Source organism: Myxine glutinosa, chromosome 10 (genome assembly GCF_964187855.1).
Source record: "Myxine glutinosa chromosome 10, kmMyxGlut1.1, whole genome shotgun sequence".
Taxonomy (NCBI): Eukaryota; Metazoa; Chordata; class Myxini; order Myxiniformes; family Myxinidae; genus Myxine; species Myxine glutinosa.
The window spans coordinates 27,020,548-27,034,636 of record NC_136270.1 but is presented as its reverse complement, the minus strand read 5'-3'; the positions used below and the strand labels follow the sequence as shown (position 1 = coordinate 27,034,636).

The 14,089-nt window shown below is 46.2% G+C and overlaps 1 protein-coding gene across 4 annotated transcripts in view; it reads right to left on the bottom strand.

The window, feature by feature from the left end:
• Positions 1–1,641: 1,641 nt before the first annotated feature.
• The window catches only part of LOC137434311 (EP300-interacting inhibitor of differentiation 3), a 68,860-nt gene continuing 56,412 nt past the window's right edge, over positions 1,642–14,089 (bottom strand). For all 4 annotated transcript variants that reach the window (XM_078785488.1, XM_078785486.1, XM_078785487.1 and 1 more), the window contains exons 10-11: positions 6,271–6,353; positions 1,642–2,313 (exon numbers count right to left, since the gene is read on the bottom strand). In XM_078785488.1, the coding sequence (XP_078641614.1) occupies positions 2,233–2,313; positions 6,271–6,353 (164 nt within the window). In that variant the 3' untranslated portion in view covers positions 1,642–2,232. The remainder of the gene's footprint in view (positions 2,314–6,270; positions 6,354–14,089) is intronic.

Sequence of the window (14,089 nt, the reverse complement as noted above, 5' to 3'; positions counted from 1 at the left end):
GTTTTTTCAATTTTCAATTTCTCAAAATCTCTGGGTATACAACATTTCTGGTCTTCTTACTTGGTACCAAGACATAGAGATTGCTTGGTTTTCCAATCCTTGAGCAGCCCACGTACAGCTGGCCATGGGCAAACACTTGTTCTGTGAAGTTCAGGCCTACAACCTTCATCGATTGCCCCTGCGCCTTGTTGATGGACATAGCAAAACATAGCCTGATTGGGAACTGAATCCTCTTGAAGGAGAATGGAAGGTCAGGTGGAATAAGTGGTATCCTTGGAATGAATACTTTCTCTCCTCTGTATTGTCCTGAGAGGATGGTTGCCTCTAGGACATGCAGCATTATTTGCTGGATTATCAATCGTGTTCCATTACACAGCTTTGGTGGATCAAGATTCCAAAGAAGCATGATTGGTGCTCCCACCTTGAGAATCAACCTGTGTGTTGGGAGTCCTTGAGGCTGACGACTGTTGAGAAACTCAGTTGGGAGGTTTACTGCCTGATCTTCATGTCACTTTGGCAAGAGAATCATAATTTCTTTCATGACCGGGCAGCGAACGTCATTATGTGCGACATTACGTCACTACTACGGACGTGAAAACATTTGTTTTCCTTAAAAATATATTTAAAATAAATAAAATAGTACATAAATTAACAATAAAAGAAGCTAAAAAACAATTTAAAATACAATAAAAAGCACATTTAAAAAATATAAATATGTACGTACAGTATACTGTATGTACGCGCAACCGCTGATTCTCATTCAAAACAGAGGCGACGTACAGTATTCCTTTACTGTGTCTGTGTTAGCCATGGGTCCGAAGAAGGATAATGCTAGTGTTTCCAAGCGTAATGTGGTTACGATGGACGATAAGGTAAATCTGATTAAAAGTTATGGAAAAGTGTCGGTGATAGCGCATAGACCTTATCGCGAATCGGAACCGCAATGCGTCATGGGGATCGGAAAGGGGCAATAGCGCCGCCACAAACGACACCATGGAATTGCAGCTGGCCCGGTTTTTTAAACCATTGATATTAAAATAGAAAGTAGCCTATACGACCGGAATTTTATGCTGATTCCGAATCTGTGTCTAAAACTTTTCTCCGATGTGTAGTTCTTGAGTTATAAGCAGACATCCAGACACACACACACACACACACACACACACACACACACACACACACACACACACACACACACACACACACACACACACACACACACACACACTCCTTTATTTATATAGATATATACTACAACAGACAAAATCCATCTCTCAGTGACGGTGAGCAACATAAAATGCACAAAGTTTGAGTGGCCATCCAGACTGACAACCAAAAACATTTTCCAGAAGGCCACCACAAATAAACCAGATATTTGGAAATACACAAAATGTTCATTTAAAGCTTCAGTGCCATCAAATTTGTATTTTGTGAAATACTTTGTCAAGGAATGTTAGCAATCAAAACATTTCAGTGATGAGGGAAGACAGAAAAACCACAACTTCCCACCCCTCCCCCACATTTTCGTTTGTTCCTTTTCTATTTCATCATTGCTCTCCCCTTCCTCTTCCTGCATTCCAGCTTGTTTAACCCATACGTCTTTCTCCCCCTCCCCATGATCTCATCACTTCTGTTCTGATGTTGGTGTTTCCCACTTTATTTTTTTTCATTCCATTCTGTCCAAGCTCTTTCATGAGTCTCAATCATGTACACAAAAAGAAGTGCCAAATATAAAAAACAAGCAATATAGAAGCAAACAATTCCAAGAAAAAGCACAACCTTTACAGCATTTACATGTGCATTCAAGTGAGGATGACGGCGACAAAGACGACATACAACACGAAGGAGATACATAATTGTTGGTTCGGGTATTTGTAACTACAAACTGGTGTCAGCAATTTGGATTTTAGCTATGCTGTATGTTCAAAGGCCTGTGAAAAATGCAATGGTATCTTTAATACTTACAAGTGTAAAATGATGGATTAACCCGTCATCTTCACACACAAATGGCACAAAATACAATCAAATACTTTGCCTGCAAAGAGAAATACTATGGCAACATTACCTTTACAAATGAACGAAAGACTGGAATGAATTGAGTGCCACAAAATGCCAGGACCCTTTGTTCAATAAATACGACCAAAGAAAAACAGGAAACAAGTAGGAGCAAAACAAACAAACAAAAAAAAAAACATCCATTCTTCAAGATTCATTATGAGTATGGTTGCATTTTTACGGTTGCATCTCAGTTCCTGAGAAGACTGCAGGAACAGGAATCAAAGCTTGATGGATATGGAGTGTATCGATTATCTCCTGAAAAGCAAAACCAGGAAGGGATGAATTATAGTTATTTTACAAGCGCATCAACTTAATCTCTTAAAGTGTAAGTTTTATGATCTTTTATCTTTATGTTCTTTTATGTTCTTAATTTTATGTTCTTTTATCCTTGCGCTTCTTGAAGAAAAAAACAAACTGGCGGGATATTGTAATCGGCTCTGTCCATCATGCTATCTCCTAAACATTTGGGCAGAAATTCACCAAACGTGGTCGTTATGATCACCACATGGCAAAGGTGCAAGAGCAGTATCATTTTTGCCCCCCACCCCCTGGGTCAGAAAGTCAAATACCAAAACATGGAATTACAGGCACATTTTAAACACTTTAATGAAACTTTGTATATGCAATCAACATTGGGGGGTGCATGAAATAGGTAACTATTTTTTTGGATTTGACCACCGGTTCATACTCCAATGGGTGGAGATTTGGGTTCATCAGGGTCAAAACGGCTTAAAAACAGATATATAGCTCAGACCTGGCCAACCGGTTTGTGAAAGACTTGGGGCAAAACCTCTTCCTGGTTAACCCACATAAAGATGAGAATACCTAACTGGGGCTGTTAAAGTATCGAGGACATTAACAATAGAGCATACACACATGCACACACTCACTCATTTTACATTAAAATAACATTAATGTCATTGAGAACATTTACATTGGATTGCACCTGTATGGGCAACATACAAGAGCAAAAAGGAGAGCTGGAGATAAGGTGAGGAATGATGTGGAAGTGGTCTGGAGAGGGTGGCACTGATAGAGAGACAACAGAAGCTGCAGGTCTGAGAACAATTGTGCCAGAAGGATTGCGAGAATGAAGAGGGTGGATGGAAGGAGTATGGATGAACTGAGGTTGGAGATTGGTGTGCAGATGAGCTTGACGGAGAGATTGGTGAAATGCTGGCTGAAGTGCGCTGGACACTTGGTGCGGATGGAGGAAGAAAAAATGGCAAAGAGAGGATAGGTTTAGGGAGAGGGAGGAGGAAGAGGTAGACCGTGGCTGAGATGGGAGGATTGTGTGAGGCAATAAGGTAGCGGTTGTTGGAGGGTGGGGAGAGTTGGTTGAGGACAGAGGGAAGTGAGGAGTATCATGGTCAAGGCAGGGCAGAATATTAGTACCATTGGACCTCACCTCTTAAAGGCAAGAGAAGAAGAAGATGAGGTCTTAATTATTTATTTCAAACACTTGCAACAACAATACTTTTTTTTTTCTTTTTTTAAAATACAGAATCGAGGCTTGTGAAAGAGCCAACATTTATCACACAAACAAATCAAACAGACAAACAAAATATATAAAAAGAGGGAGCGGTAGACAAGATGGGGAGAGAAGGGGAAGCACACAAACACAACATTTGAGAGCAGGGACATCGGGAGATGTGTGGGAGGGAGAGGGCTTGGGGGGAGGAGGGCGTGGGAAGAGGGGGGGGGGGGGGGGGTGGGAAAAGTATAAAACACAAGGACACCAATGACTTCCAGGAAAGAAGTTGGTATTTCAAAAAAGTGGATTTGGGGTGAAATTAGCGGGGGTAGAAAAGATCAAGGTTTTGGATGGGGGAAGATGAGATTTTTATTATTTTTTGTATACAATATCGAGGCTCGTGAAAGAGCTAACATTAATCACACAGAAAGACAAACCAACACATAAAACATATAACATGGGGAGCGGGAGACAAGATGGGGCGAGAGGGGGAAGAACACAAACACAACATCTGAGAGCAGGGACATCGAGAGATCTGTGGGAGGGAGAGGGCTTTGGGGGGGGGGCATGTGAAGGGGGAGGGGGGTGGGAGAGGTATAAAACATATGGACACTGCCAGAACTTCCAGGAAAGAAGTTGGAATTTCAATCAAACAAGGTGGATCTGGGGTGAATTCGTGGGGGTAGAAAAGATCAAGGTTTTGGATGGGGAGAGATAAGAGATGGTGGTGAACAGCTGTTTTAAAGACCTGGAGGGAGGAGTGGGATTGAAGGGAGTGTGGGAGTTTGTTCCAGAGGCGGGAGAAAAGAGGAATGAAAGAGTGAAGGTGAGCAGAGAGCCACGATTTCGGCAGTTTAACCATCAGAGGGTTGCTGGCAGATCTTGTGAAACCTGTAGGAATATTTGGGGGACAAAGCACAGAGAGAGCTGGGGGAGCAAGGCCAGAGAGGAGTCGGTAGAAGACAGAAAGACCACCAACCTGCCTGCGGTGAGTGAGTGAAAGGCCCTCGGAGGGTGGTGAACAGCTGTTTCAAAGACCTGGAGGGAGGAGTGGGATTGAAGAGAGTGAGGGAGTTTGTTCCAGAGGCGGGAGAAAAGAAGAACGAAAGAGTGAAGGTGAATAGAGAGTGTGATTTTGGCAGTTTAACCATAAGAGGGTTGCAGGCAGATCTTGTGCGACCTGCAGGAATATTTGGGGGACAGAGCACAGAGAGAGCTGGGGGAGCAAGGCCGGAGAGGAGTCGGTAGAAGACAGAAAGACCACCAACCTGCCTGCGGTGAGTGAGTGAAAGGCCCTCGGAGTTAGCTTCATCGTGGGAGATTCCAATGATTCTGAACGCTTTGCTTTCAACAGCGTGAAGACGAGCTAGGTGTGAGGCAGGAGCACCAGCCCAGAGGGGAGAACAGTATTCCATTGAGCTGCGGATGAAAGCCTTGTATGTGGTGAGGAGCTCAGGTGTGCCAAGGAAGGACTTCGCACGACGGAGGATGCCCAGTCGGCGACTGGCTTTGGAGGCCAGCTTGGAAATGTGGTTTACCCAGGAAAGATCATGGCAGATAGTGAGACTCAAAAGCTTGAGTGACAGTTATTCCAAACTACTCACTATGAGTGACCCAAGAGCTCATTCTCTTGTTTTATCTACCAGTGGCACCACTGTCAGATCATTGCATTTTGTCAACTAGCACTTTCGTGAGGCTCGATTTTTCGACTGAAAAAAACAAACAAACAAAATCTAAACATTTCCTAAAAGGTGGAGATCAAGCTCGGAATTTTTTCTATTTTCTTTCTTCTATATGCGGCAGACGGTAGGTACACAGGATCTCTGGAGCTCAGCCAGAGTGATCATCGAGTTCTTGGTCACCTCTCTTACCAAGGCCCTTCTCCCCCGATTGCTCAGTTTGGCCAGGCGGCCAGCTCTTGGAAGAGTCCTGGTTGTTCCAAACTTCTTCCATTTAAGAATTGTGGAGGCCACTGTGCTCTTGGGAACCTTCAATGCAGCAGAATTTTTTTTGTAGGCTTCCCTAGATCTGTGCCTCGACACAATCCTGTCTCTGAGCCCTGCCGGCAGTTCCTTCGACCTCATGACTTGGTTTTTGCTCCGACATGCATTGTCAGCTGTGAGACCTTATATAGACAGGTGTGTGCCTTTCCAAATCATGTCCAATCAATTGAATTTACCACAGGTGGACTCCAATCAAGGTGTATAAATATCTCAAAGATGATCAAGAGAAATGGGAGGCACCTGAGCTAAATTTCAAGTGTCATAGCAAAGGGTCTGAATACTTATGTGAATGTGATATTTCAGTTTTTTCTTTTTAATAAACTTGCAAAACTTTCTAAAATCCTGTTTTCTCTTTGTCATTATGGGGTATTGAGTGTAGATTGATGAGGGGAAAAATGAATTTGAACGATTTCAGCATTAGGCTGCAACATAACAAAATGTGAAACAAGTGAAGGGGTCAGAATACTTTCTGAATGCACTCACTGTACATCAGATTCTCAAAACATTGGCCACTGACTTCATTAAACCTCTCAAACATTTCTCACGACACTGGTGCCACTTAATATTCTCTGCCCTTTCGGAATTTCATCGAAAATGATGCCTTTGTAATTTATTTTATAAAAGCACTTAATTCTCCATGAGCCTTGGACTCATTTTTGCAAGAAAATTACAATTAGTGTTCAAAACAACTACAGTATTCTTTATTGAAGAATGTAGTCAAAACAAACATTTTACCTTCCATTTCTGCATGGACAATGATGTGATCATCTGTTTGTTGCCCGAATGATCCATCCTCTCATGGTGCAGCGGAACCAATCCTGTATCACATTGACACAAGCTATTAGTGCAGAGAAGCCGGAGCCATATATTGGGTTATTCACAAACACAGGTTTCCTGCAACTACGGCAGCGCAACGCCCCGCTAGGAGTTTACAACAATAATTTGACAATTATCTTGATCGGAGTGCATATGGACTGGGAGAATACTGCTGAAAGTGAAAACTGGTTATTATCATATTGTGTGCTTGTGCTTGTGAAAGGACCGGGGGAGGGGGGAGGGGCGGATGCTCCATGAGGAACTTGATTAAGGTAAGCAGTCAATTAAAAAAAATTATACATATTGTTACAGACGTGGCTTGGATGTTATTTACCGAGCGGTTTTATGGTATGACCACGTCTGCACAAGTTACCCGATTGTGCCCGAACGTTGACTAGTCGCGCGATGCTGGCTCAATAAGAAAAAGAAGACACCCGGCTGGATTACAATAACACAATACGACACCAGGGGTTCAGTTCTCAAGACCTCCGGAGGAGGTTATATTAAGGCGGAAGGTTAGATTACAACTACAAGAGGGACAGCATAGAAAGACAAGCACTTAGACACAATCTTATATTATTCCCAACAGACGACAGGTAAACAGGACAACGGCTGACTCACACGGGGATTGATGCAAAGGACAGGCGGGTAGCGATGGCTCCAGGTGCACCTGGGCTCAGGGCAGAATCGACCCGGTTCGGTCCGGTCCAAAGATGCGGGGAGGTATCGTCGCGCTGGGGGTGGCGGTGGCTTCCTCTGCTCTCCGTAGTTCAGGCGCATCTGACGTCACATCCGGCGCGGGGCCGCGTATATCCGGCGGGGAGTGACACGCCCTCGGCTCGTTAGCTCCGCCTCGTGGAATCGGCACGTTGCTTCTCATTGGGTGCGTGCGGGGGGTTTACCAGGCTCCGCCCTTGACGAGGAGCTGACAAGGAGCCCCTTCGTGGTAACCCCGTGGAGCGCATGGTCTGGAGCTAATCGAGCCGGTGGGAGGACGCATCCTCCCCCGCTCCGCCGCCATCTCCTCTGTTGTTGTTGTAATTGTTGGGGAAGAAGATGGAAGGAGGTATGGGAAAGGTCCTAAACTCACTACTGATGCCATATAATCACATTCTGGTGCAACGAAGAGTCATAATTAATGGAAACGAGGCCTTAACTGACATAGATTAAGAATAACTAGGAAGATGTCCGAAAGTTGTCTACGTGTGGTGCGGTGGACCTGGGCACGACATTTAATGGGGGAAGAAGGGGAAGGTCGGCTCTACTGATTGTTATTTACATGCAATGGGACTAGGGAATGGGGGATTGGGGAAAGTTGGGGAGTATTGGAGAAAATAGGGGAATATTTACAAGCGGATATGGAGGCCAAATTCCATATTCGCAACAATATATACAGTCACGTGAAAAAGTAAGTACACCCCATGTAAAGTTTTGACTTTTTCAACATATTTCAACATACAGCTATTTGATCTTCATTTTAACAATATTGATAGATAAAGGTGATATAATACAACAAATATCATGAAACATTTACATTTTGTAGTCCATTGTATAATTTAAATGAACATAAATGCAAATTTCGCATGTGGAAAAAGTAAGTACACCCCTACATTTATCACTACTTCAAATACCTAAAATTAGAATCAGGTGCACCAGCTCAGGTGCAAATGATTAGAACATCGTTAGAGAGGATCTTGGAGGAACCTGTCCTATTTAAACCTCAGACATTTAGTTTGGTTTGCTCTTTGTTGTTGAAGTGTGCGGCTTCACCATGCCTAGATCAAAAGAGCTCTCTGAGGCCTTCAGAAAGAAGGTTAAAGATGCCTACGAATCTGGGAAGGGATTTAAAAAGACCTCCAAACAATTTGAAATCAATCATTCGACTGTCTGGAAGATCATCTGCCAGTGGAGAAGATTCCAAACAACTGCCAACTTGTTCAGGTCAGGCCGCCCCAGCAAGTTCAGCCCGAGAGCAGACCGCAAGATGCTGAAAGAAGTCTCTAAGAACCCCAGAATGTCATCACGGGACCTACAGGTAGCTCTTGCCACTGTTGATGTGAAAGTGCACGAGTCTACCATTAGAAAGAGGCTGCACAAATTTGATCTACATGCGAGGTGTGCCAGGAGTAAACCTTTGCTGTCCAGAAAGAACATCAGGGCAAGACTAAAGTTTGCCAATGAACACCGCGACAAAGACCAGCACTTCTGGAACAATGTGCTCTGGACAGATGAGTCAAAGGTAGAGCTATTTGGCCACAGTACCAGAAGACATGTTTGGCAAAAACCAAAGACAGCATTTGACCACAATAACCTGATACCAACTGTAAAGCATGGTGATGGAAATATTATGGTTTGGGGCAGCTTTGCTGCATCAGGGCCTGGGCAGCTCACTCTCATAGAATCCACAATGAATTCTTCTTTGTACCAGAGGGTGCTTGAGGATAATGTGAGGCCGTCTGTCGGAAAGTTGAAGCTCAACCGAAGGTGGACCTTGCAACATGACAATGACCCGAAACATACCAGTAAATCCACCAAGGAATGGCTGAAAGGAAAGAAATGGAGGTTTCTGGAATGGCCAAGTCAAAGCCCGGATCTAAATCCCATCGAGATGTTGTGGGGGGATTTGAAACGAGCTGTGCATGCAAGAAACCCCTCAAACATCGCACAGCTGAAAGAATTCTGCATGGAGGAGTGGGCAAAATCTTTTCCCAGTCGATGTCAGAGACTGGTAGACAGTTATAAGAAACACCTACTTGAGGTTGTTTCTGCCAAAGGGGGCAATACCACCGATTAGTGCCAAGGGTGTACTTACTTTTTCCACATGCGAAATTTGCATTTATGTTTATTTAAATTATACAATGGACTACAAAATGTAAATGTTTCATGATATTTGTTATATTGTATCACCTTTATCTGTCAATATTGTTGAAACGAAGATCAAATAGCTGTATGTTGAAATATGTTGAAAAAGTCAAAACTTTACATGGGGTGTACTTACTTTTTCACGTGACTGTATATATATATATATATATACATATATATATATATATATATATATATATATATATATATATATATATATATATATATATATATATATATATATATATATATGATATTGTTGCGGTTTTAGAACCCACACTTTTGTAAATAAATAATCACTTGTAAATATGACATTAATGGTTAAAGGTTGCACCCCGAGTTAGTCCACAAGCAACACGTAGGCCACCATAGGAACTCAGTTATTTCATTATTATGTGTTTTAGATAAGGCCGTGTTTCCAATCGTTGAATCTGCGTTGCGTCAATCAAATAAGGAGTAGGCCCTTTCATCCATTTTGCAACCTCCCTCTCCAAGCAACGCCATTACACGCCTCTGCCAGCAGCGGCAGCCTTCGCTGCTGCCCGTGAGCTCGCTCAAACGACGCCATAAGCCATGCAGTTAGGCCCGAGGAAAAAGGGGGCGGAACGCCAAGAACAAGGGGTGGCCTGTCAACCAGCCGTCAAAGGCGTGGCCGGTAAGCCCTCACCAGCCAACCAGGGCTGAGGGAATATCACAGGTGGCCGTGGCTTTATGAAGCGCGGAGTGATCTTGGCTCGCATGATATAAGCGCGAACGCAAAGCCCTTTCACGGACTTATTTCGGAAGACTTACGCGGTGTTGGAGGCGCGCACATTTGCAATGAACTTGTACGGACGTGTTGGAGGCGCGCGCATTGAAAGGACTTTGAGAGGGAGAGCGTTTGGCGCGAACGTACAGTTATTACGTACGAAGCATCCCAGTCCCCCCGCTATATGTAAGGTCCGGTCGCGTTCCAATGATACGCAGAGCTGCCTGCCGGGTTTTCGCCCGCTGAACCGGAGCCTGAACTGGAGCCTGGACCCCATTGCCTGGACGATCTACCTGGACCTTCCATCCTACCAGCTACAATCCCCATGTGAGTGTGTATGTTTGTCTGGGGTCATAACTTAAGACTGTTTTTAAGACTGCCCTGTGTCCTGCTTCTTCTTCTTCCTTTCTTGTACATTCTTTCCTTTCCTTTTCGTTTTGTTTTGTAATAAATTCACCTGTTCTTTCTGGTTTCGTCTTAATCCCTTCGCTTTCGTCTTTTCTCAATTGAGTACCTGTGGCACGATTAGGAACCGCTACAATCGGGTCTAGTCATTTGTTAATAGCTCGGATCGCGGATTGCTATCCGCTCGGCATTTTCCATCACATCCGTGGTTCGAGCGGGAGTTATTTCCCTGCTTTACGGTCGGGTTAGTAAGTAGGTATTTGGGACTACTTTGACCAATGACCCTAGCTAATACCGACCGGAAGGAGCGTTATAACTTTGAAGGACTCGGGACGGCCAGCTAAAAAGACAAGGGGATTAACCCCCCCTTGATAAGGGGAGAGCCGACCCCCGAGATCCGTAGCAATTGGTGTCTGGGAGTGGGATTTGAAGCCCGAACCAAATTTTTTATCATCTGGACAAATTTGGTCAAAATTTCGAGCGGCCGAAATTTTATACAAGATCTAAATTAAATCGTGCCATGGATAATCAAGGCGATCGGATGCCAGTGGGGGAAAATGAGGAGCCAGAGGAAGGGTTAGAGTCAACCCAGGACCCCAGGGAAGAAGTGGGAGAGATGGAGGAGGAAAACGAAGAAGGTGTGGTAGCGGGGGTTGCAGGCGCGCAAAATGGCGGCGCCGCGCACATGGCGGCGGAGGCCGAGCCCGCGGTGGCGGCTGGGGCCGCTGTGCAAATGGGGTTTGACCTCAGATTATTCCTGACCCAACTGTGTGCCAAAATGGATAGAATGGGGGAGCAAATGGGCAACCAAATTGGGGGATTGAGTAAGGAGATGGGAGAAATGAGGGCCAATAGTGAGCAATTGGGAAGTCAAATTGGAGGGTTAGACGTCAAATTAGGGGGATTAGAGAACAAATTAGGGGCCCAATTGGAGGACGTGAGTAGCCAAATGAATGAAGGGATAATGGGGCTGGAAAACAGAATGGCTACCCAGGAGAACCAAATGGAAGGAATGGAGGATGGGTTGACAGGGTTTGGAAACAGAGTGGGTGGCCAGATAGAGCAGATTGGGAGAGACATAGACCGCAGATTGGGCGGAAGGGTTGCGGGGGTACGCGATGAGGTAGCGCGGCTTGAGAAGCGTGGGGAAAGCGAGCCTGAGCAGAGCACAGCCGGGTGGACGGGTATAGAAACCGCGACCCGGGGTATGGGGAAGCCGGCGACCGCAGAATTAGAAAATTTGATTTTATTAGCACCAGCGGTCGTCGAGCTTAACAAGGAAAAAGAAATTAAAAGAGAAGCAATAGTGGAAATTGGGGCGGAAGAGACGGCAGACCTAGAAAAGCACTCGTGGAAGGAAGGAATGGAACTTGTGCAAAGTCCATGTTCACATCATGATGCCATACTTGCTAATCCTTATCAAGATTTGCAGGTGCGTGTGGAGAAGAAGATCCCGAAGGTAAGCCAGGCTGTATATGGCGTGAAAAGATTTGGCGCAAAAGTGTTTGGCGCGAAAGGATTTTTCGCGCGCTTGGAATCCAGACGGCACCCGGGCGTTCGTGGAAGGTCCTTTGTGCGCTGTGTAAAAGTGAGATGTACGAGAGGAAATGGCGCGCGTGTGAGACAAAAGTGTGCGCCGGAGCGAGAGTGTGATACCGAGTGCGAGAGCACATCGGAGTGTATGTGTGATGAGTGCGGTACAGAGTCTGCGTTGGAAGAGAGGGGGATGGATGAGAAGAGTGTGCGAGGATGCACACCTGAGTTGGTTGTGGCGAGTGTGCGGGAGAGCACACCAGAGCGTGTTATTGGGTGTGCGACAGGAGATTGCACACCCGTGGGTAGGTGTGCGCTGAGTGGGTGTGCAACAGAGTGCACACCCGTGAGTGTTACGGAGTACGTAACGGAGGAGAGGTGTGTAACAGAGGAGTGTGTGATGATGGGGTGTGCGAGTAGAATGGATGCGCAAGAATGTGCGCGAGAGGAATGCATGGAATGCATGGAGTGTATGGAGATGCCTGGATGTGCGAGTAAGAAAAGGAACGTGTGGTGTGAGCATGCGAGTGGAGCATCGACGCTGACCGGGGCAGCGGTTGGGCCGACGTATAGCCGACGCGAGCTCTCGGGGCGTGGTGCGCTTTGTGTGCTGCGGGGATCGTTGCCGCGTCACTCCTGCAAGGAGCGCCGTGCACGATTCGGGCCGGGCTCCGCCCTGTATGGTCGGTGCCGTGTCGTAGCGGCACGATTCCGGGGGAGAAGGGCCAGGTCGGACCTTTGCCCCCTCGTGGGGGCGGTGTTCTGACCGGGTGAGGTTGGGTCATCGGGCCGGAGACCGGAAGGCTCCGCGCCGGGATGGACCCTGGAATCTCGGACCGAGTATGCCTCCTCCCCAGAATCGTAAATGCCGGACGGACCCAACCTACAGGAGACAGACCACCAGGATACATGGCTCGGTTTTTCAAAGCCGAGCTGTGACGAAAATGTATTACGGCGCACCGAGAGGCTCGAGAGTAGTGGACTGATGGAATAGCAATAGTGTTGAGAAATGGTATACGGTGTAGAGGAATGGTGGCTCTACCATCCCTCACATCATATTCCTTGGGCAGAGGAGCTATAGATCTATGGGGTGGCAGTACAAACTAGCCCGGGAGGGTTAGGATAAATGTATAGGGACCTAGAGATGACCATAGGAGACTTGAGAGTTAAGTTGTGACTTTTGTACCTGTAGTGGGGACGTAGAGTAGAGTAGTTGGTTGATAACGACGAGGGAGTGCTTAGTATAAGGGATGATGGGGCGCACTCGTATTAGAAGGGAGTAGATAGCTTAAATGATGCTGTGTGTGTGAAGAAATTGTGTATGAGCAGGAGCTGGAGGTTTCGCATGAAATGAGGCATTACGTATGAAGTCCTTATAGTGCTGGTTAGCAAATGAGGCAATGCTCGAGAATGATGTGTGTGGAATAAATGGTCTGGAATGAATGGTGTGGAGTAGATGGAGTATGGATTGAGTGGGGTGGAGTGTATGGTGCGAAGGAGTGGATGGGGGAAGGATGGACCCCTTCACGAATACCAGGGGAGGGTAGTTTAAAAGTAGGTAGAGGGAGTAGGTAAATTTGGTTGGATATTGACATCTGTGGTGCTGAAAGTAGCAAAGTATTGCTTGATTGGTGCATGAGTAAAGTGGAATGGCTGGGCGTGTGGCCTGTTAGTGCGTATGGTTGGTTGAGCACGCCACCACTGGTAGTCTCTCGGCCAGGTGAGGCCGCAGATAGGCTCTGGGAGCCAGGTTAGAGTTGAGTAGAGTTCAGCGGGGCCCAAGGATCCTAGGGAGAGGACCCGGGTAGCCCAGTGCCAGAGAGGGCACTGAGGGGGTAAGCGCCAGGGAGGGCCTTCCCCAGTCAGGTAGGTTATGGTAGGGTGAAGGAGCTCGGCAAGCTTGGGTGGCGACGTTCAGTGGCGGAGATGCGCAGGTAAGTAGGACCTGCTAGGGGAGCCACACGACCCAGCCACGAAATTGTGCGAGGGCACAGGGAGAAAAATCGGGGGAGTGAGACCCCAAATTGGAGAATACCACAGACTGGTCAATGGGAATTTGGTTTTTGAACCACATAGAGTAAAGATGGCCAATGGTTTCGCAGGGCAAGACCCCGGGTAGAGTTAAAGTGTTAATGTCATTTAGAAGGATAGATAGGAGAAAATCTCTTCGCACCATCCGCATCCGCTCAC